The following is a 24,565-nucleotide window of genomic DNA, read 5'->3' as shown; positions in this document are numbered from 1 at the left end:
AAATTTTAGCTATCAGAACGTTCTTTTTTATTTCCATTGAAGCTATCACACCTATTTAATTGGACATTCCAAAGAAAAGGCGCGAAGATTTACTTGTGGCGTTTGGTGCAAAATTATTAATAGTGACAGCCTTTCATTATTCTAAGACAGATGTACTGTTTCAGAAGTATATAAAAGTAGATTTAGAGCTGTGGTCCCAATAACGTTTTGTTTTGAACATATTTTATTGTATAATTTATACAATGGGATTGGTAACAAGTTCTTGCAGCTTAAAAAAACCTCTCCCTGTAATATATACAATAATTAAATTAGTGATTGCCAAAATAACAATTTAAGGTGTAAAGTTATACATATACATGATAAATACAAAATATTTCAAGTTAATACAAAATATTTCAAGTTAAGACACTTACTAAAGATTCAGAGTTCTTGCAATATGTAGATCTATAATGATACATGTAAATGATTACAATTATAACAGTTATTTGGGAAAAAAATATATATGACAATAATGAAAATAAAGAATAAACATGATCACAAGTAAAATTCTCGCATCATAAACAAACAATGTTGTACAGATATGATTAAATGACAAAGAAACAGAAGAAGAAAAACGGATCAAAATCTACCTGAATCATGAATGAACCTTTGGACACAGTGAAATATTTTATGATTCACATCAACTGACAATGAATCATTTCCAAATAATAAGAGATGGGAGTTGACTATTGCCAAGTGATTATATTGTAAAATATTGTTTAAGAGGCAATTTCTTGGCCGCTCATATTTTTTACATACAAAAAAGAAATGGTATACATCTTCAATTTGTCCACATGAACAGTTAGGAGAGTCAATTATATTTCTTCGATAAAGATCATTATTAAGTATACTACTGTGCCTTAATTTTGTGTGAATTATATTTAAATAGCGTTTCCCATATGAAAAATACGAAGGTGGCTTTGAGGGATGTGAACATATTCTTGTTTTAAATTTACTAATAGAGGTTGTGTCTCTCACGTCTTTAGAAAGGGAATTCCAGGTATTAATTGCAGAGGGTACAAAAGATTTTTTAAAAGTTTCAAGTCTACATTTGGGAATAGAGTAATCTTCTGTGTTTCTTGTATTATACGTTGATTCAATTCCGCGAGTTTTTGGAAATATTTGTTTGAGATAATCGGGTACAACATTGTTGTGTACTTTAAACATAGTGGTTAATTTAGCTGTTCTTCTTCTTGTAATTAGGGGTTCCAATCCTGTCTCTGAATAGAGAATTTCTCTAGAAATAAAAATCGGGAGACCAGTGATGGTTATTGCTGCAGCTAGCTGGACTTTCTCTAGTTTTTCTATATCGTAAAGTGTACAGCCGTCCCAGACAACTGAGGCATATTTGAGATGGGGCCTGACAAAAGTTGTATACATTTTTAAAAGAGTGTTTCGTCCAAGAGTGAATTTGAGCTTTTTCAAAAGGCCACGCTTTTTATATGCAGTATTTACAACGCTATCAATGTATACAGACCAGCTTAAATCTTGTGAAAAAAGTAAACCAAGATGCTTATGTGAAGATTCAAATTCTAACTGACACTGTTGAAAGTAAAGTTTAGGAAGCTCAAAATCTTTTTTTAGTGTAAAGAAAACAGCTTTAGTTTTTAAAGGGTTGAATTTGAGTAACCATTTTTTGGACCATTCGTCTAAAATATTTAGATCGTGGTTAATGTTATATTCTATACTGGCAACATTTGACGAAGAATTCTGTAGGGAATTGTCATCTGCAAATAATCTACATAGTGACAACATGTTTTCTGAAACATCATTTACATAGCTTAAAAAAAGTAGGGGACCAAGTACAGAGCCCTGCGGTACTCCGGCATTGATAGTCATGCTAGAAGATAAAATATCTTTATACAATACTTTCTGGCTCCTACTATTTAAATAACATTTAAACCATTCGTAAAGATTGCCGGATATTCCGTAAGTTTGCAGTTTAAAAAGAAGACCCTTGTGCCAGACTCTATCGAAGGCTTTTGATAGATCGCAAAAGACCATACAACATGACTTCCCCTCATCAATACTTTTAACTATACTATGGTATGTTTCCAGCAATTGGTAAACAGTTGAGTGGCCAGGTAAAAAACCTGCCTGATACTTGTAGAACAAATTATTTGCATGGAAATGGTCATACACGTGTTTAAATATTATTCTTTCCGTAATCTTACTAACGCAGCTCAATAAAGAGACCGGTCTGTAATTTGATGTTATAGAAGGGTCATCTTTTTTAAATAGAGGGAGAACATGAACTAATTTCCAGGAATCGGGAAAAGAGTTTTCCTTCAGAGACTTATTAAATAACATACAAAGCGGTTCTGAAATAGTTAGAATTGTTGATTTCAACATTTTGTGACTAATGCAATCTGGTCCGATAGCTTTATTTACTGGAAGTATTGATATTACATCAATTATTTCCTGCTTTTGAATGACGATTTCACTTAGCATATAGTTACACAATAGGTATTGGTCGGGTAGGTTGTTTCCAATGTCTTCAATATTCGATATAGAGGAGAAGTATTTATTCAGTGCTTCAACTTTTTCAAGATCAGTAAATGCAGTTGAACTGTTTCCGTTATCAGAAATAAAGTGAATAGGGGGAATATCTGATGAAAGTTTGACCCCAAAAGTGTCTTTCATTAGTTTCCAGTATAATTTGTTGTCATTTTTATTCGCATCATTAATTTGTATATCAATATTATCGTAGTAATTAGATATTGCATATTTTTTTCATATTATTCACTTTGTTTCTTATTTTTCGAAAGTTAGCCCAGTCTGAATCTTTATCAGTTTTTAACGCCTTATTATGTAGTCTATTACGTATTCTGATGTGTTTCCTTAAAAGTGAATCAATCCACGGTTTATCTTTGGGTCTAATAGTGATAGTTTTTTCAGGTATGCATTCACGAACACATGACAGATACTGTGAGGTAAAAAGCTCAGTGGCTGTGTCTATATTTTCTGATTTGCAAATTAATCTGTCCCAGTCACATGATTCAATTAAATTATTCAATTTTTCAATATCAGCATTTTTATACTGCCAAATTTTACGTTTATATGCACGATTGAGATTATAGTGTTGAGGAATTGAGATATAGGTCGCTTTATGATCAGTTAAAAGGGAGTCTATATTTAGAACACCTGACTCATTTGCGTCAACGTTATGTGTTGTTAGAATCGGGTCAATAAGTGTTTGCGTGGTATTCGTGACTCTCGTTGGTTCATGGGACTCTCGTTGGTTCAATAACGTAATAGTAAGCGCTTTGGATTTTCATGCTGGCGACCCGGGTTCAATTCCCTTTGTTTCCATGAAAGTTTCATCACTTTTTCAGCTCGACTTTGCGGGGTTTTTTTCAGAATCGGACGGAAGACCTCTCGTTGCTCGCAACGAGTTTCTTTTCTAGTTATTATTATTATACCATAACTTAGTAATGTTGTCTTCTTGATTCTGTTAAATTTCGATATGTTTTTTTTTTTAAAAAGAAGAAATATTAGGAGAATCCTATCTTGAAATGATCCTGCTAGATAAAATTATATGAACAAAAAAAAAAAAAAAAAAAAAAAAAAAGATCGTATACAGTTTATATACAGTTTTGACTTACCAAGTTTTACAACTATTCGAAACTAAGTAGAAAGTGAAAATTTCATACTCTTGTCATTTACTTCAAGGGTTGATCCAAAAGTAATGTTACAACTTCGATAAAATTGCTTCTATTTTACGTAAATTAACAATATTATAGATGGTTGAAGCTATATTTATTTCAAAAATTTCCTAAAAAAATTCAAATCATGATGATGTATACTTTTCAAAATAGCGAATTACATACCTTGTGCGATTAAGGTAGTCACCGCACCTAAATAACGTCCTATGACGGATACACGCCGTCATACATGTACATTAACGTTTCCCATTCGTTTCATTAGAAATATTTGAGATTCACGAACACATTCAACAAATTTCACTTTCTTTGAGAATTATTGGCACTTTTTGTAAACTCATTTTATTTATTATTTAGTCCTCTATGAAAATTCTTGGAACAGTACCATATGACAAACTTAAAGTTTCTCATCGCTTTCTTTTTGACGTTGAAAGTCAGACACCATTGAAAGTTTCCGTCCGACCTGCGATCTTTCGGTCTTCCTGTTCCCTGCAGATCAATCCATGACCCATATGACCCGCCTAAAATCGTTGAAAGTCTCTTATTTAAATTCTTTCTGCTGTGAGTTTGATTTATCATTGTAACTGCCCCTACTGGCGATTTTCCGATTTTAAAAGGAAAAAAATGCATTACAGCTCCTTTCGGCGTTTTATTTAATTTTGACTTCTCCATTGTTCAATGAATCAAATTTAAAACAACATTGTTTTTTACCAAAAAAATAGCAATGACGTCATCTAATTTTTAACTAACGGCTAGACAATGTCCTAAATGTTGTCTTTTTCAATTTTCTAACAATTTACATTTTAAAACGTGACGTTTAGTTGTCACGCGGCGACACCCTCTATGTTTAATGTTTTAAACGTATATAAAATGGATTCTATGAAACATTATTGAATGAAATTTTAAGCTTTGATTAGATTTATTTCAATACATCTTTTGGTACATAATATTTGATAATTAACATTTAATTTGCCAAATATTAAAGAAATGAACACAGTGAAATTACTTTTGGATAAACCCTCCTCTTGTCTTCGCCCGGTTTCGATGCCTATGCTATGTATCCAAAACACTTACATGTATGTATAATATGGATTTACATAATGGTATGACTTTCAATATAGATGAAAAGTAAAAAAAAATGTAAGTACTGTAAAACGTATGAAATAGAAAGCCTTTTCATAGTTTTGAAAAATCAAATTGCCCTCTTTTCTAAAGATAAATTCAATGCTTTAAGTCGTTCACTTTTAGCACCCCCCTCCCCCTTTTACTTCTACCTATTAACGACTAGAATTTTTAAACAGAAACAAAATAATGATATTAAAGAATTATCTCTCTATTTTTTCTGAAAGACTCATTTCCCTTTTATAACTTTTATCAAAACCTAAGATATTGAAATATTCAATATTTCATACCCTGCAGTGACCTCATCATTAAAAAGTTACCCAACAATGATCAATTATTTATCATACCATTTATTTGTTAGAACATTGATGAAGCTTTACATTTTTTTTCAAAGTGCATTAATATGGTCTATATTAAGGCACTTGGAAAAAAAAATTCAAAGTGCACTAGCTTGGTCCCAAATTTAACGCACTTTGAAAAAAATTTTCAAAGTGCGTTGTAACACTGCACTTTAAAACCTGAGAATTTCCATTATATAAACTAAAACTCCAGGATGAAAATCCCCATTTTTACTTTCCATGGTGATGGTAATATCATCACCAAAAATGAAATTTGTATCAATTTCAATTTATACACAAAATAAATAAAAATATTCCAAATCAAAAAGGAAATCCTTCACCACCAGACCCCTGTCCTGCTTAGCTAAACCACTGCCATTGAATGAATGAAATGAAACAAGAGTTCAGTCACTGTTTGTACTGTCTCTTTTCTTTTGTCAACTTATTAGACGGGTAAAAAAAAAATTGATGACAGAACTCCCATTGCTATTATCGGACTCCTCCAGGTAACTTTTGGACAATTCAATGGCAATGTTTTAAGTAAGATATACGCCTCATACTTTTCAATATGTAAAATTATCAGCCAGTTTTCGGCCCTAACGGGCCTCCAACAGTCTAATGATTTTACATAAATAGAACAGTATTCGGCATATATCCATTACATATTTCAAACTCGGCCTGTGGCGCTTTTTATTCCAATGCTCCCACTGCGTTTGATAAGCATTAAAGGCAGAAATAAAGACTATTAAAAACCTTAGGATATATCGGACTAAAATTTGGTATTGAAGGCACTCCTCTCTGTCTCCAACTGACGAACAAATAATTTTGAATAAATCAAATAAAACTTTGTACAAAGAAGAAAGTAGGTGTCACACAGAAAGAAAAGATAAAAGGACAATTTTCTATAGATGGACGTTTAGTAAACCATTATGTTACATGTAGGTAAAAACCGTTACTACGAAAAACACCATAGATCCTTGTGGTCATGGTGTGAAAACTACTTAATTGGATAAAATCCACTCAACGCCAATTGATAATTCGATGAATTCAAAATGCATTTCTTGGAATGTTTGATAATTTGCTAATCAAACGAATGATCAGAAAGCTTTCAGTTAAAATATCACAAATTGCAAAAAAACCAAAAAAAAAAAAAAAAAAAAAATCAGATCAGTAATTTAAATGAATGTGAATATTTAAAATCTTCTTATCTAAATTTTCATAACGACACTATACCCCCTTAAGTATTTCCCTGTTTTTGCAAGAAGTGGAAATCCGACTGATGAAGCGTAATGTGTTTTACAGATCCTCTTTACTGTTTAAGTTGTCAAGGCACAATTGCACCTCGTCACTGTCACACAGTGGTAAAATGTGAGGCTGACCAGGTAATTCGTTGTACATATCTTTTGACTTTTTAGGGATAATTTTTCTTGTAATTGATATTTTATTTATAATATCTTTTTCTCTATTTTAAGCAATATATTCAAAACCATCTGTTTTTTCATGCAATTGATTTTTACATAGGTGTGCTTCACAGAAATGTACACAACAGTAAATGGACTGACCCTATTTAACACCGGCTGTCGTAATCCATCGGTAATTTTGTAAACTTCTCTGTCTCCATGTTTGAATATTTATATACACTATTGATACAAGTACAATCCCTGCTAGAAACTTTGTTTTTTAATAAAGGATCAATGGCCTTTAGTAGCTTATTTCAGTGTCAATCTCTCCAATATAAACAACACAAATTTATGATGGAAAAAAAGGATGAACTCTTCAGAATTATTCCCAACTTGAATTTACCATGTATAGGAATGACCTGAATAAACTTTTCCACTGCCCTTGAAGTATTTTAATTACTTCTATTTCCTTATTAAATACATAAATTGCGTTAATTATCATCCGAAAATATTGAATGTTATATACCTTTAATCAAGTGCAACATATTCTTGTCTGTCTCAGAGAATGTATCAGGATAATTTAAGGGACTCCGACCCTCAGCTAGGAAGGACAACTCTTTAATTTATAATTGAATTCAAAAAGTTTTTAAATGAAGCTTGAAAATTAAATATTTTCATGCAACAATTTTCATTATATACCTCTCAATGTGCTTCAAGGTTCTTTGCAAAGCTCCATTAATCACTTCTAATTTCATATCATGTTAATAAACAATGGTATCTAAAAATGCTTTTTCGGGATAAAAATTTCTACTTTTAATTTGACCTTTCTGAGAGGTTCAAATTGAGGCACATTGAGAAAATCAGAAATAAATGACATGAAGTGAACGAAGAAAGAATGAACAGACACCTAAATTCCTATATTCAAAACATTTAACGCTCATAGTGCACTTGATTTGAAAATATCAGCCAATGGGCTGGTCTTTAAATTGGATGTGGTTGTTTCTCCTGGTATCCTACTTTTTATCAGAGATGTGATCTTGAATAAGCAAACAATCATAAATTCCTTATGCAAATTCATAAATGAAAAATGAATTTATGAATTTAATGATTGTTTTTCTTGAAAACAAATTTAAATAAATACCCTTTGTTGTACATTTTTTCTTGTATAAAGCTGTATAATATAAAATAAAGTGGTGGAAACTGTAAAAGTGTATAAGAAAATAGCGAAATGGTAAAAACCATTCACCATTATTTTATTAATGTAAAATGTCAAGAAAACGAAGAATAAATCATCTCATTGATATAAAAATAGAATGATCTTAAACAAGGCCAAACCACGAACCTCTGGGATCACTAGAGGCTGGATCCTGTGTATTGGAAGAGTAAACTAACTGTTATAAACATATCAGCAATCACATCAACCTTAATTTTTTTTCTTATCTTTAAGTTTTGCAACTCGACGTCTCTGGCAGAAGATCCAGAAGATCCTAATCTCAGAGTATTCCATCCTCACATCACTGAATGTAAAGAATGCTGCAATAAAAGTGTGTGTAATAACGATGGATGTGGTTCAAAAGGTACATGTACTGGAAATTAATATTTGCAATTTCATTACAATTTTCAGACAGGAATTATTCCCGTGACATCCACTTTTTTTAATTTAACATTAAATGCGTTACATCGAGTGGTCCAGGTGGCGCAGTGGTTAGAACATCAGTTTTAGAGTCACAGAGATCCATTATGGTTCGAATGTATTGCGGGGCAAGGCAATCAGTCTTTCTGATTAGACTGTATAAACCGAGGCCCTGTGTAGCAGTAGCTTTTGATAGGAAAAACAATAATCCCAGGATAGTGCTGACCTTTTCAATATTTCATTTAGGCATAATAAACATAAAAACAAGAAAAGAGTGCTCAATTTATCTTTCCACTGATGAAATCTATAGAAGGGTTAAAAATGGGAAAAAAATTGCATAATTTTAATGATCAGTAAATGTTATAATTTTCTAAAATATTATTATCTCCCTTCATTTTTTCTGCCGCCTTTACATACCGACACATATTTCTATGAAAATCTTCAAAGATGGGAATATTGTTAATATAAGAATACTTACAATTCCATATTTACATTTCTCCTTTATTTTCTTTTATAAAGAACAAATGGGTGTTTTCTGGCAATACATGTACACGTGTATCTTTTTGGTAATTGTTGTTTACTTTTTGTAGTGGTACCAAAAGCACAGCTTAACATAAAGGGTTTATTTCAAAATAGGAATAATCACATTTTTGATAACGACGTTAAAAGTTACATAATTATTGTGATAAATGAAAAACCAGAAGTCTCTGTCGAGACTTTACATGTAGCTTTGTTGGTTTATACTTATAACAAAAAAAAGGTAGCCTTTGAGACTTGAAACTATAAAACAGCAATAAATAGAAAAATGATCCTAGATTATTCACTTTTTGTGGCAAAATTGAAATAAGACTACAACTGAAGGAATAGCTTTTAATAAAATTAAAAAAAAAAATTCAATTCTCCTTACTATTGCAACATCATTCATCAAAATGAATTTAAAAAATGCAATAAAGACAATAACGTATCTTAGTGTAGTCTATCTGCATGCCACATTGTATTATAGTCAAACTAAAACTATTTGTACAGTGTATTTGCATTTATTTTGATAATTTAAGAAAATTTTATATTTTTAGTAACCGTGGCAACACCGTGAACTGAAATCAGAAATTGATATACAGAATTATGTTTCTAAGTGTAGTTTACTTGTGTACCAAGCTATATTGAAATCAGATCAAAACTAGAGAAGAAGTAGCATTTCACAGAATTTATATTTTAGTATCCATTGTCATCGAAATCAAAAATTGATGCAAAAAAGTATGCTTCGTAGTGCAGTCTTCTTGTATGCCAAGTTATATTGAAATCAGACCAAAACTGTAGGAGGAGAAGCATTTTGAAAGCATTTCACAAGTATTTTTACTTTTAGTAACCACGGCGAGATCGTTCATCTATACCAAAAAACCGATGCATAGAATTATGCATCTCGGTATAGTCTACATGTACTAGTGTGCCAAATTATATTGAAATCAGACCAAAACTGTACGAGGAGTAGCATTTTGAAAGAATTTCACAGAAATTTCTATTTTTAGTAACCACGGCAACATCGTTCATTGAAATTAAAAACAGATACAAATAACTATGTGCATTAGTATAGTCTACATGTGTGTGGAGTTATATTTAAATCGGACCAAAACTGTAGGAGGAGTAGCATTTTGAAAGCATTTCACAGACATTCTATTTTTAGTTACCGCGGCAGCGCCGTTCATTGAAATTAAAAAACCGATGCGCAGAATCATGTATCTTTAAATATTTTACATGTGTGTCAAGTTATATTGAAATCAGTTCAAAACTGTAGGAGGAGTGGCATTTTAAAAAAATGTTTACAGACAGACAGACAGACAGCTAGACATACATACAGACAGACGAACGATGGACGCATTACTATCGAATAAGCTCTTCTGGTCTTTGACCAAAGGAGCTAGTAAAGGGCATAGATATAAGAAAAAGGCCATATCATATTAGGGATCAGGTGCCTTGGAGGAAATAGCGGCCCCTTGCGACCGATCAGACCAACAGTGAGCCCAATGTATTCATTTAGAAGACATATATTTCAAAACTTCCCTCATCTATAATTCTTGGAATCAAAACAGGAACTGTAAACAAGCTAAATGTTAAGTCTTACTCTTACTTTCATTTGAAAATAAACATTTTCTGTTTCAAATCTTTTTAGTTATACATATATTTTATTATAACAGTAACCTGGTCCTAAGGGTCGTATCACGTCGAGTTGACAGGCGCGGATCGCGTCGAGTTTGATCTGATGATCCGCGCCTGTCAATGAGACGTGATACGGCTCTTCGGATCAAGTTACTGTTCAAATGATAAATTTATTATATGCTCCCTCATAACTAGTTAAAAAGAGCACAAAAACACTTTTAGATCAATTGTATAACATTTATCCATAACACAGAGCATAATTACAAGGGACTTTTTACAAGCAAGAAAAATTACATTATGTTTCTGCGTACTACGTCATCAGTTTCAGAGAGTGGTGATATGGATTCAGAAAACTGCAGTGTGGTGATCCGGAATGTCGGATCACGATGTCACGTGAGAGCATAAAATCAACAGTAAAATTGAGTGATACACAGTTGGTATATAATAAATGTAGTTATCTTATATACTTTCACAGGTTATCCAGTAAACAGGGGACCATTATGTTTTACTTGTCCACAAACAACAGATCCTGCGTTATGTGAAACTATCGATGTTTGCAACGAGGACGAGGTAAAATATTCCAAATAAGTATTAATTTTTTTTATTTTCCAATTTATTATATTTCTAGTTTGACTTTTAAAGAATTTATGCTAATGCAGATGTCCTGTGTTTCAGTTGTTCATTTTTCTTTCTTTGAATCTGTTTTAAAATTGAAAATACACATATATAAAGTTTTTATCCTAGATATATTTAGTAAAAAAAAAAATAAGGATAACGAATGATATTCGATTTCAAAAAATGCATTACCAACACACGTCGGGGTGGGATCAGGTGCCCAGAAGGAGTTTCCATTCCCTGTCCACCAATTACACCTACATGTACCATGCATGAGCACTACGTTTTGAACAGGTACGATGTACGTTGCCAATTCCAGTACTGAAAAGAACCTGAAATTTGAATTAAACACGTTCGTCAAAATGCAACCCGTTGAGAAGTATTTTTTCTAACAAATTAAAAACCACTATAAGAAAATGTGTAGTTGAACGTCAACTAGTCATAAACTAGCAGTAAACTAGTTTTCAATTGATTACTCGAAAACAGTTATTCACTAGGAATTGAATGATGCTTTTCTTGAAAACTGTCAACTGTTTTGCATTAAATGGTATTGACCATCAATTTACTGCTTTTCAAAAAGTTGACCACTGGTTGAATATTAATAGTTTGAAAATAAAAGGTAGAAAAGAGTTGACCATAGTTGAACACTACAATTTTTAGCTCACCTTAGCCGAAGGCTCAAGTGAGCTTTTGTGATCAAAAGTTGTCTGTTGTCTGTCGTTATCGTTGTTGTTGGGGTCGTTGTCTTAAATTTTTAACATTTTCTTCTTCTTCTTCTCAAGAACCACTGGGCCTATTTCAACCAAACTTGCCAAAAAAAATCCTTGAGTGAAAGGGATACAAGTTTGTTCAAATGAAGGGCCATGCCCTCTTTTAAGAGAAGATAATTATGAATTAATAAAAAAGTCAGTGGCATCTTTTAAAAATAGATTTCTCAAGAACCACAAGGTCAGGAAAGATGAAACTCATGCTTAATCATCCTCAGGTTGTGTAGATTCAAGTTTGTACAAATCATGACCCCCAGGGTTAGGGCGGGGCCACAATGGCTAAACTAAATTTTACATAGGAATTCATAGGAAACATAATTCTAAATCTTCTCAAGAATCACTGTTCCTGGGAAAATGAAACTTTTGTGGAAGCATCCTCAGATTATATATAGATTCAAGTTTGTTCTAATCATTACCCGCGATGGAAGGGCAGAGCCGCAATGGCTGATGAAAGTTTTACATAGCAATAAACATGTACATATATAGGAAAAATCGCATCCTCGGGTCGTGAGGATTCAAGTTTGTTCAAAACATGACCCCCGGGGTAGGGTCAGGCCACAATGAACGGTTTATTCCCTGAAAGTCTACTCATTATAAAATTATTTAATTATCACACTCAATTAAGAGGCCCTCTAAGGGGTACAGGTAGAGTTAACCAGTGTTACCTTGATGTGATTAGATAAATACTTTAATATTTACTGATAACTTTTGTACTCAAGTTCAAGTTTAGTTAATTCACCCAAACTAAAATATTTTTATAAATCTGGACTTCCTTAATACATGTACCATAAATAAACTTAAAATTATATACTTGATATATGTAATTGAAAGCACCGAACAAATATGAATGCGCCCATTACAAAAGGGCCTTATGTCATTTTTGCTAAAACAGAGAAATAACGTCATAAAGACGTGACGTTGCAGACTGACGGTGAACTTCGACGCAGATTTTTTTCACCACGTGTTTTGACGTTTGACGCATCCAGACTTTTTATCGCTGTTTCCAAGATGTGGAATTTATTTTAATGTATAAATTAATTTAATCAATACCCGAATCTCCTAATCCACCGACTTTAATAGGTATAAATAAAAAACATTTAGAACTGGTTTCTTAACAAACATATCTATTATATGAATGCGTCTCAAATACCAATTAATAGTTTTCCTATATACATGCATAATTTATAGATCGAAGCTGTAGACAATGTGTTTTTCTGATAGGATAATAAAACTGTATACTCTAGATAAATAAATTTTAAATACATATTTATACCAGTTTATGATACATGTAAGACAGGGGTATATTGTTAAAATATTGCAAAGGAAATTTGAGATCCCCTCCACCATTCAGTCAATGGTACATCGCGATCGCGTCGATCACATGCAATCATTGATCCATCGGTGCATACTGCTTAAACTTTTGTTAAATTGTTTGTACTACTGTTGAAACTAAACATACATCTTGTACATTTTACAAGTTTAGCAAAAAGTGTGTAAGAGCGACCTTAAAGATGTTTGTATTTTTTATTTATAGAAAAATACATAAATAAAATATAGGAGAGATAACTCTGATGTCAACAATCGATGTAACAGGGATACCAGAGAGGGACTTTTGCTCCCAGATTATAAAAGAGATCTTTTACGACCAAATAAAAACACTTTTAATGGTCAGCATAATTATGATTTTTTAAATAAAAAATATTGTTGTACTTTGGGAACAAGGTCCCGTTAATGTAGAAAAGGAAAAACAAAGAAAAAAAGGAAAACTGTAGTATTGAACAAATGTACTTTCTAATTTTTTTATTCAAATTTCTTATCCATAGCTTTTTTTTAACATGAAATAATTTAATAACGAATTTTATTTAAAAAAAATATACATGTATAGTATCTACCGTATCATGAATCATGATTAAATAAATTAAACTTTATAAATGTTGTTTTGCCTTAATTATTTTCTTGTTGCACTGAGACACTTCAATTTAGAGATACCGGTATTAAAACAAGCAAAAACATCTAAATGAAAAAAAAAGTGTTCTAAATGTTTTAACTAAAACAGCTAGAGCTGGTCAAGTAAATCTGATGAGAGAGAGAGAGAGAGAGAGAGAGAGAGAGAGAGAGAGAGGATGGAAGGTATAGATAGAAATATTTATATTGAATCCATTTATCTTATATTGAGAAATGTGAAACTCTACTGAAAAAAGATGAGTTTTGAAAACGAACAAAAGAAATGTGATAAAATACTGTAAAATGAAAGAAAAAAAAAATCTTTTTTGTTATCTAAACTACATATATGGCAATTAATTTTCAAGATCTCCAAATTTAATATCCATGTAACTCTATGGTACTTACGTGTTTTTTTTTTTCCATACAGAGTTCAAATGTTTTAAGCATTATCTGCAAATTAATTCCTAAAGCCATGAAGAACTTTGTCTTTCACAAAAGATCGATCAGCATTGAATGTCTCTTAACAGATCAATTACCATGCTAAAAACCCATTTCATCACGAGACTTATAATCTAATTTCAGTTATCAGTGTGGTGTATTTTGTTAAACCTGTCATCAAATTATGGATACATATCATTATACATGTATAAGCACATATTATGATTTTTTTTCATTTGATAGACAAAAAATCCTTATAAGTTCAGGGTCAGGTTTTATTTCTTCATGTAAATGCTGACATAGAATAAAATTCAATGCTGAAAATAAACAGCATAAAACCGCTCGGCATGCTTGCATTTTTTTTTTTTTTTTTTTTTTTTGGCTGCAGTGCAGGGGATGGGGGTGTCCTTTTATATTTCCGTAACATGTAAGGCTTTACAAGGCTTAGCATATCAAAGCTTCATACTCTGTAAAATTCACTTTATAAAATAAAATTAGAAAAACAAAATCATTAGAATGAAGGGGATTTTTTTTAAATTAAGTCATAAAATAATATGATGAATTTTTTAAGATGCTTACATCCCTACAAAAATCTGACATTTCAAAACTCAGCAAGTTGTTCACAGACAATTGTCAGGAAATACATCATACAAAACAGTCATATTTAACTGACTGTATATTTAGGCATGGATAATTACATGTTATTAATTTTTAACTCACCCCTACCCCAACAAAATATATTAAAATGCATGATTCAAGAAATATTTCAGGATATAGCTATTATTGATTTGTCTACTGGATATATATATTTTTTTTAAATTAATGAGAAAAAAAGAACGAACCAATTTTGTTCGAAATTCTTTTAAAAATTATTTATATGGTTTTTCTTTAATTTAATTCTATTGGTATGCCTCTAAAACCATCCAATTAAAAAAAAATAACCAGATTTTGTTAATCTTGGGTGTCATTATATACATGACAAACAAGATTGGATTCATAGCAATTTAGTTCCAGGCTCGTAGTGATCATGATCGCTAGGCGATTTTAAAAATGGCAGTTCTCAGAATTAAAGATACAAATATAAAATGAAGAATACCCGGTAATATGCAGCATTATTTCAAACCTAAATAAAAAAGTTAATACACAAGTTGTAGGGTTAATGGTCCTGGGTGTAGGAGAGACACCCCGCCTGTGCACCTAAAACCTGGGAAGTAAAAAATATATATATTTAATTATTTTAACTCGTGTTCACAAGAATTGTAAGTTTCTGCCATTTAGATTTTTACCCCCCCCCCTCACCAACGCACGCATAATCCTACCAATATTAATCCTAGGTCTGACAACCTATTGTGTAATTGAGTGCGGGTTATAATTCATTCATTTGCTTATAAAATTTCGACCTTTTTGATTGGTAAATATGAAAATAGTTTTACTGCTAGAACGAAAAATATTTCTTGTATCCTTTATATTTTTCAAACAGCAGTGTCATTTTTGACCCTATGCAGACAGACAACCTTAAAGATGCAGTGAATCAACCAAATTTCCCTTGTATTCACTGTCTATTGTATATCGTAATAACATGATATCACACTTCATAGTTTTTCTGTCTTTATATAAAATTTAGAAAAAAAAAACTATCAGACAAATTTTCACTTCGCAGTAGCATTTAGGTAGCGTATTGTTGTTTCATATATATTTTTTTAAAATTAATTTTCACATGTACGGTAACTTGAGATATATTGTTTTATGCTGAATTCAGGCAATAAAATTACATATCGACTTATCGAGAGCAATGTTTAAATTAGAATAATTTTCTAATGAATTCTGCAGGCTTATCAATTGACTCTTGCATGGATTACTAGTAAATATTTTTTTTATTGAGAAAATAGTTGTTCAAAAAAAAAAAAATGAATGCATGTCGTCCACTGCTCAGGTCTCCTCCTGTGAAATGTAAAAACAAGCACTCACTCATAATTCTATACACCATTGATGAATCCATAATATATATACAATGTATATAACTAATAAATAATTATTAATAATTATAAAAGAGACAATGAGATAAAAATAATGTGCATGAGTAAATATCAAATATTATAGAACTATTAATTACAGTAGTAAAATTGCAGAAGAAAATAATTTACGTTCACTCTGAAAACGTTTGACGTTGTTGAAAAACATGACGTCATTATGAACCTATTAAAGTATCTTCGATAAAAATGAAGAAAAAACCTACTTAGAGTGGACGTAGGACCATGAAAATTCATATTTGACAACTTCTATGCTTACTCTATCAAAATCCATGAAAATCTCAAAATGCATAAAAATTGCCATAAATGCCCTTTTTCCATGGGCGCAATCATATTTGTTCATATAATAAATATTTTTTATTAAAAAAAAAATCTTCAAAATTCAAAAACGAATAGTATTACACAATTAAGACATGTAAATAGAATTTTTGACAACTTATCTTCAAAAATAATTTCAAAAATCTAATTAATTGTGGTGGGGTTGGGAATTTAAGAGGCCTAATATTTTAAGTTTTAAGCTTGCTGTTAATAAAAGTACAATGTAAACATCTTATAAAACATGTCATGAAAAGCAAGATAAGCGGTGTTATTAATTGTTTGCTAAAAATTATCTATGAAAAATATACACCAATAAATATGTATAAGATATTTTTAAAAATTATAATAAAATTTGCTGTAGAATTCCTCCTTTAATAAATACAGGTATGGATAATTCAGGTATATTCTACCTGTACCCCTTAGAGGGCCCCTTAATTGAGTGTGATAACTAAATAATTTTATAATGAGTAGACGTTCAGGGAACACACCCAATGAACGATCAAAGACTATTCTCAAGAACAGTTAAGACATTATCAGTCATACTTTTGTGGAAGCATCTGCAGGTAGTGGGAATTTAAGTTTGTACAAATCATAACCCTGGGGATAGGGTTGGGCCTCAATGGACAATCAAAGTTTAACAAAGGAATATATGGGAAAAAAACTCTTTAAATTAATCTTCTTTTAAGAAGACCAAAGGATTGATTGTTCATATTTATTTGGAAGCATCCTCAGACAGAGTAAATTCAAGTTTGTTCAATTCATGACCTTTGGGGGTAGGTTGGAGCAACAATGGACAATGAAAGTTTAACATAGGAGTATATACGGACAATCTTCTCAAGAACATCAAAGCCATGGTTTGTCATATTTATTTGGAAGCATCCTAAAATACATTATGTAGTGTAGATTTAAGTTTGTTCAAATTGTACCCCGTCCCCCTTACCCTTTTTGCCTTTAAGGGGTAGGTCTGGACCACTCATGCAATTAAGCTTTTCATACATGTACTAAACTGATTTTTGCTTTTTTTGCCCTTGGGCCTCTTGTTTATGTAACAAGAAAACATAGGATGAGTTCACCTTGCATCGGACACATACCTTGCTTCGGACAACTTTAAGCAATAAAGTCTCTTACAACTTAAGAGTTCTGTGTATTTATTTGTTTCTGTCATAAAGATGAAAATTTAAATTTTTTAATGATACCGATTGTTTTTATCATGTTGTGATAAAAATACCCCGCAAATGGCCTTGAAGTTACATATTTTACATCATCAAAGGGGAATAACCCGAAATTTATGATTTTGCAATTTTTGGAGTTATCATTTTTTATAACTTCGACTTCCACGGAACGAGAACACTTCGGTGAATTTTGTCAGGGATTGGTAATTTTACATAAATTATGAGGAAATGTCACTTCAATGTTTGTTTAATTCTTGTTAGAGCTAGTTTTTACTAGTATGCCAATTTCGCCGTACATCGGACACAAATTAACCATGCATCGGACACTTTTCGATGCAAAGGTAAGCACTACCATTTTCATACATACCCTAGCTGACAGCTGTTTTTTGTGGAAAAAGAAAATGAAAACTCTATATTTTCAGTCAAAATAAAAGTTATCGATATATGACGTCTGGAATTTGACTCAATTTATTTCTACAAACCAGAGTATGATAAACCATGAGAAAAAGGCGCGAATTACCGCATTATTAGCATTTTAAAGCATTTCTAAGGCAGAGTGAGGTCTCTAAAATCGTTCTACATTTGTGCAATAATATCGTGGATTAAATTTAAGTTGAGGGTTATTTCTTAGATAAAAGATTAAAATATATCCATATCAAGGATTTTAAAGCACTGTGATAAAGGTTTGATATTTTTCCGGTCTCCATACCGTTTGTCCGATGCATGGTGAACAATGTCCGATCCATGGTGAATTTTCTGTTTTTCCTGAAAACTCGAATTTTGGCATATAATTGTGTCCTTAATTGATATTTTAATCACAAACTAAATGTTAAACTGCATTTTGATAATTTTCCATCGGTAGCGATATCGCTAGAACTTGTTGAAGTACAAGGGTGTCCGATGCATAGTGAATTCACCCTATTACAAAGACATACATGTAATAATGTACATAATATAACTCGTAGGTCCCAACGGCTGTGTACCTGTTAAAGAATTAAAAACTCCTATAACTTGTCGAGCATAAAGTATTTTTTGTGCTTTTTGTTGTGCTAATGGTAAAATATATACCATTGCTTTATAAGACTTTATCTGCTTGACTGCCGTCACGAGAAAAGAGCACTTATCTTTTGACGTCACAATGCTTAGAAAACGACGTCAAAGTCTCAGTATTTTAAACACGGAAGTAATTTTTGTCGACTGCGTTTCGTGAACAAGAGATAAATTGGATATCAAAGTGTAACAAAAATTCTATGTGTATTTGATGCTGACATTTTTTATATATATTTAATTTCATAATAATATTTTTACTATTTTATAGTACATAAATTTATTCATAATTCTGTTGAGTATATCTAAGTTGATGTTCATATAAGCGACATTGGACATGCACAGTGCTACATGGGAACACCGCATGTACATGTATTATCCTTTCAGTCCACCACATGGCAAAATGCTTGTGGCATTTGGTTTAGAATCACTAAATAAGCAATTGATCTTGTCTCACTGATTCAATCCCACAAATTAGAGTTCGAACGGTACCCAGTCATAGCGGTACCTAGTATATGCAAAACGTCACTTGTTTAATTCGGCACTTGTAGAATATGTGACATCTTTATACTTTTACCACTTATTACATTTATCGTAGTACAGTTTATTTTTTGACTTTTGATTCATATTTTTTAGACAAAAACATCAAAAAGGGTAACATTTCTCAAAATTTAACTACTGCATACAAGTATAAAGTATACTATTAATTTTTAGAGGAAGTAAAGTATTAATATTTTTTAACATATTTTTTTTCCATTTTAGCCAAATAATAAATGCTACTCTTACATATCTATTGCAAAAAAAATTTACTTCCTCTATAATCAATATCAAAATCTAAAAATAAAAAGTGCCATTTTGACTTTTCTTAAGCATGTGTTAAGTGCGTGCCCTTCTGCAAAATCCCAAAGTACCGTTTTCAACATATGCCTTTTAATTTGTGTGAGACAACAGTGTGAGATTTTTCTGTCTTACACTGTGTATTGCTACGCAGCGAACGATAACGTAAATAATCCTTTACATAAAGAAATTGTAACAGTTTCAAAAAATATCAAATATACTAAAAAATGTTATTTAATGTATTAAAATAAACTTATTTCCATTCAAAGAATTAGTCGTATTTTCACTTTTTAAATGGTACTTTTTAAGATCTTTTTTAGATCGCGCAAAATGAATCTGTACGCAATCGGATAGATATGTTTTTTTTTATTCCTAGCTGTTTATTTATCAAATTAATTTACATGGACTGATGATACGTTTAAACTATTTTCAAGTACGCTTTCTCTGATGGTGTTTAAAGATTTTTAATTAGATGGAAAATGGGAAGATTACATTTTTAGCCTCATGACGATGTCATTGACAGGCCGTTAGTTTGTTTGAAATAATGCAAGAAAAATAATCATTCATTACATACTCGCGTGGGATAGTGAAATTCCATCCCTGGGCCAAGATTCACTCATTATCCCCCTCAGTGGAATGTCACTATCCCACATGAGTATGTAAAGAATGATTATTTTACGCTAGTGTCGCACAAGATGCTGGCACAAAAAGTATCCCTCACTGCTGATTGGCCTTGATTGTCGAGTATGTTTTATTTTACAGTTCGCCGCCACACCCTTGTGACGTCTCAAAACAAGTGAAAAATTTCTTTGAAAGGGACGTTTTATGAACACACATACAAATAATTATCTTTTTAACCTGAACAGGGTTCACTTCAATACTATTGGTTGCTTCTTTACCTTAACCAGATACATCTTTTGATAAACAAGTAAGCAACCGCATCCCAATGAATCATTTCTTGGAACCGTCCAGGTTAAAAGATCAACTCCTATAGTGGTCAACATCTTTAATTACTTTTATCTTTAGAGCTCTCATCTGTTACACTGGGTGAAAAAAGGGGTTTCCCATCATTGGAAACTTTATGGAAACCACATGGAAACCTCAACCTTCATAATTCCCAGAGGCCAGGTTATTCCGCTAAGTTTCCTTGACATGGAACTACTACGCTCCGATTCTATAAGGTATCCTGAACCATGGAAACCTCTGTAAACCTGAAGTTTCTCGAACATCCTTGTAGTTTCCCGTAATGGGAAACCTGAAGATTACACTTGTTTCCAGAATCAGGAAACTTGATGTAATCGGAGCGTTGTAGTTTCGTGGAATGGAAACTTGGTGGAATCTTTAGGTTTCCTTTTAATTATCTCTCTCCGCAAATACACAAAAATGTGTCACAATCTTATTTTGCTACAATTTTTGCTATGATAAATCCCCGTACTGACGAAAATCTTGTCCTAAAAATTTGTTTCAAGTGCTTCTGATACTTGAAACATATCTTGAGGACAAGATTTTCGTCAGTACGGGGATTAATCATAGTAGAAATTGTTATGTGATTATGATACTTGATAATCTGTCGTGTTGCGAACTTTACATAAAACCGAGCGTTTAAAGTGATATTTATTTGATAATATTGTACCGAATTTGATTGCATTGGAAATCTATTTACAATTACGTATTTTCAGATGGCGTTGACCAAGGAAATATATAGACATACATATAACCATATATTTTGTAATTTAAGTGCAAACACAAAGGTAAAGAATCACAACATACACTTTCAAGAAAAAGGAGCGAATTACAATATTTAAAAACTCAAAAGATGCGAAAAACAGTATGTACAATTGTCTTGGTTTTTTTCTCTCTCTGGTCAGATTCTCACTTGGCAGATTACTCTCAATTTTCTTTAGAAAAATACTGTTGTGAAAAAAAAGTAACAATTTTGATTCACAAAAAAATAGTTTGACAATTCATGGAAAAAACCGCTCTTACTGTATGGATTGAGACACTTTTCACAAAATTGCCACATAAATATCATTGTCGATGAATATACCCCTTTTTCACATTTGACCAAAAAAAATACGTTTTCACAGCACCGCAAAGTATACACTTTTATTACAAGACATAATTCCGTTCAAATGCATATATTCCTACCTCTGACGCTTAATCTACTCTTTTTTCTGCTTTGAAAAAAAAATTATAGTTAGTCTGAATTACTTATGAAAGGAGGAATGATTCTCGTTATTATCTCGGAAGAAGGAAAATAGCTATATCACTTCCATTACGATCATTTTCCCTTATTTTTTTTTTACCCCCAAACCCCTCGTTTGGTTGACTATTAAGTTTTGACTTAACCTTTAACCTCTGGCTAAATAAATTGTATACGGGTTTACCTTTAGTATCTTTCAAGGCCCTTCCAATTAAGGATTTATTTTAATTTGTCACTTGCTTAACTTATACGATACGGGTTTACCTTTACTACAGTGTGTCTTTCAAGGCCTTTCCCATTCATAGGTTTTCAGCAGATTTTCTCTCAAGATCTCGTGACTTAACCATTTACCTAAATGAACGGTAACCAGGTTATCCTTTACTATCGTTCAAGGCCCTTAATATTTAGGATTTATTTTCTCTCTCTCTAGATTTCATCTAATAAATTTATGAACACTACATCTCGTATTTTGCAGGTGCGTTTTATTTCTCTGCGCAAATTCACAAAAACGTGTTTCAATCTTGTTTTAATACAATTCTTGCTATGATAGCTTTATGCCGACTCCGGGCCGTGTCTTGAGACGATGATAACAAAGTGATTTTTTTTAAAAATAGTTTTATGAATCTATTTGCATTGGTGTTTATCTAAAAAAAAGAGTGTATATGAAAGGTTTTTCATGCGGTGCAAATTTAATATATTGTTGTTCTGTACAGTTACCGGCGAAAATCTCAATATACCCCGACTGCACGTTTTGTTACCCCACTGTTATTTCAGGTAGGATTCTTCTCTGGTTTCTGACTAGATGAAACATTCAAAGTATATTTGCTTATATGTCTTATATATATATTTAGGTGTAAGGGATTTAAAAGACCATATTTTTGTTTTCTCGTCAGAATTGTACAATTTTCAATAGAAATAGTACACTGCGTTTGAAAACTAACAGGGACTATATTTTTGGCGGAATGGTGGCGTATGAAAATATCTTCTTTTCTGGCCCTCAAAATTATGAAAGAACAATGAATTTAAGTATAATTTTTACACAATCAAAGACTTGAAGAAATTTTCAAATGTAAATTAATTAATTATAAGGGACTAAACGTTCAAAATATATCAAATGAATATGAATTTTCAAGCAAACTAGAACTATGTAAGCTTTTAAAACCTATCAAAGTACAGATTTGAGCAAAAAATCCATTAAAAGTATTTTTCTCTCTAAGTAAACGATGAAAATTTTTTGTTTTTGTACCATTTTGTACATTTATAAAACAACTTTATTATATGTGAAAATAAGAAAAAGTTAAATATAGGAAGCATAAGAAAATAACTAATATATCCTAAAAAAAAATAAGAAAAAAGAGAAAATTTGGATTAGGGAGTATCCAGATTAGTTAAATTATCTATTTAAATTTGGTAATACCATACTGTAGACCCGATAAAGTAATATCTTTTTATGCAAAAAAAAAAAAATCTTAAATTTTGTGAAATAGAAGTAGGCATCACGTGATTGCCAATAGTCCTTTTTTTTTTATTCATAATGTCAATTTGAAGGAAAAAGATAATAATATTGACCTTGCCTCTAATATAAAACGGTCAAATTTAATCTCACTTATACTATCACTAACTGATATTGTCTTCTTGACTCTGTGAAAATTTCATTAATTTTTAAATACAAGTAGTATGAGAAGAACCCTACCTTAAGGAATTACTGTCCTGTTAGGAGGGTTTGTCAGGGCATCAACAATAGTGGAAAACATTGGATAATTTGCATAACGGGCGAAGCCCGTTAACTAGGCTTAATTCCTTATATTTCCATGTTTACTTGAAATACCAATCTTAAGATAAATAGGAATACCGTCTAAGTGAGTAGATTTGAAATACACGAGACATTTCATGTTCTTTTCTATTGCCCCTCCCTTATACGTCAAATTTTACTTATATGTTGACGGTGCGACCGTTAGAGCGAGCGCAAACTCTTCTATTGTTTTAATTTTGATCGGGCTCGTCAAACCGCACGTGACATTTGGTGCGTCTAGACTCTGACGTCACATGACGTCGTGTGTAAGTTAAAAATACCATGAAAAAAACTGAAGAGTGCTGAAAGGTAATGAAAAAAGTTACGTTTACAATTTATCTTCAATATTTATCCATTTAATCAAGGCGAGTAAACTTTTTGTTGAACATTTGCCGTCATTCTCGCGAGAACGCAACTTTGCTAAGTGATGCATTGTGGGTCAAAATTACTGCAGCAAAAAATTCTAAAGAATGAATGTGCAGTAGTCCGAATTTTCTCTTCGCCCAGGCGTTGTCGTTAGAGCTCGCAGTTACGAGCGTCGCTTCGCGACGCTCGCTGCGCTCACTATAAGAAATAGTACCATGAAACACGAACCAAATTTAATGATTATTTAGTTACTGTAGCCAAAAATCAACATTTATAGAAGAAACAAAAAAAAAAGAATTTTAAATTTTGACCAAAGCAATCTTGTTAACTTTAATTATATATATGACCTAGATTTAGGTTGTCGGAAGCACTAAAACGTGTTATAGGCCCTAGGACACTTCTCCACCGCCATATTGAATGCAATGTGTGGACTTGGTGAATTGCGTTTGATCCGGAGATAATTCATTATTTATTTTATTTGTAAAATTTATATCATATATAATTACTAAGTAAACAATTAAAAAACATCTATTTTTTTCTTCAGTGTATTTATACGCCAGTCATGTACCACACGTATAAATGCAGGTTGAACTAAGACCTTTCAGGAGTCTTTCAATATCAAGAAATTTACATGCCACAGGAATCACCGAGATTAAATAAGATGTACCTTTGTAGTGTAGGTAAAACA

At 31.8% G+C, this 24,565-nt stretch overlaps 1 protein-coding gene across 1 annotated transcript in view; it reads left to right on the top strand.

Annotated features, from left to right (window-relative positions):
• The window catches only part of LOC134230682 (uncharacterized), an 82,812-nt gene that overhangs the window by 12,610 nt on the left and 45,637 nt on the right, over positions 1–24,565 (top strand). The window contains exons 2-5 of the mRNA XM_062712518.1: positions 6,464–6,543; positions 6,683–6,754; positions 8,009–8,138; positions 10,824–10,918. Coding sequence (XP_062568502.1) covers positions 6,698–6,754; positions 8,009–8,138; positions 10,824–10,918 — 282 coding nt within the window. The 5' untranslated portion in view covers positions 6,464–6,543; positions 6,683–6,697. The remainder of the gene's footprint in view (positions 1–6,463; positions 6,544–6,682; positions 6,755–8,008; positions 8,139–10,823; positions 10,919–24,565) is intronic.

The sequence above is a fragment of the Saccostrea cucullata genome, unplaced genomic scaffold, assembly GCF_032062105.1.
Source record: "Saccostrea cucullata isolate Sc308-1 unplaced genomic scaffold, CSIRO_AGI_Scuc_v1 ctg695, whole genome shotgun sequence".
NCBI lineage: Eukaryota > Metazoa > Mollusca > Bivalvia > Ostreida > Ostreidae > Saccostrea > Saccostrea cuccullata.
The sequence above is the reverse complement of the archived record's forward strand: the minus strand, read 5'-3'. Positions and strand labels throughout refer to the sequence as shown.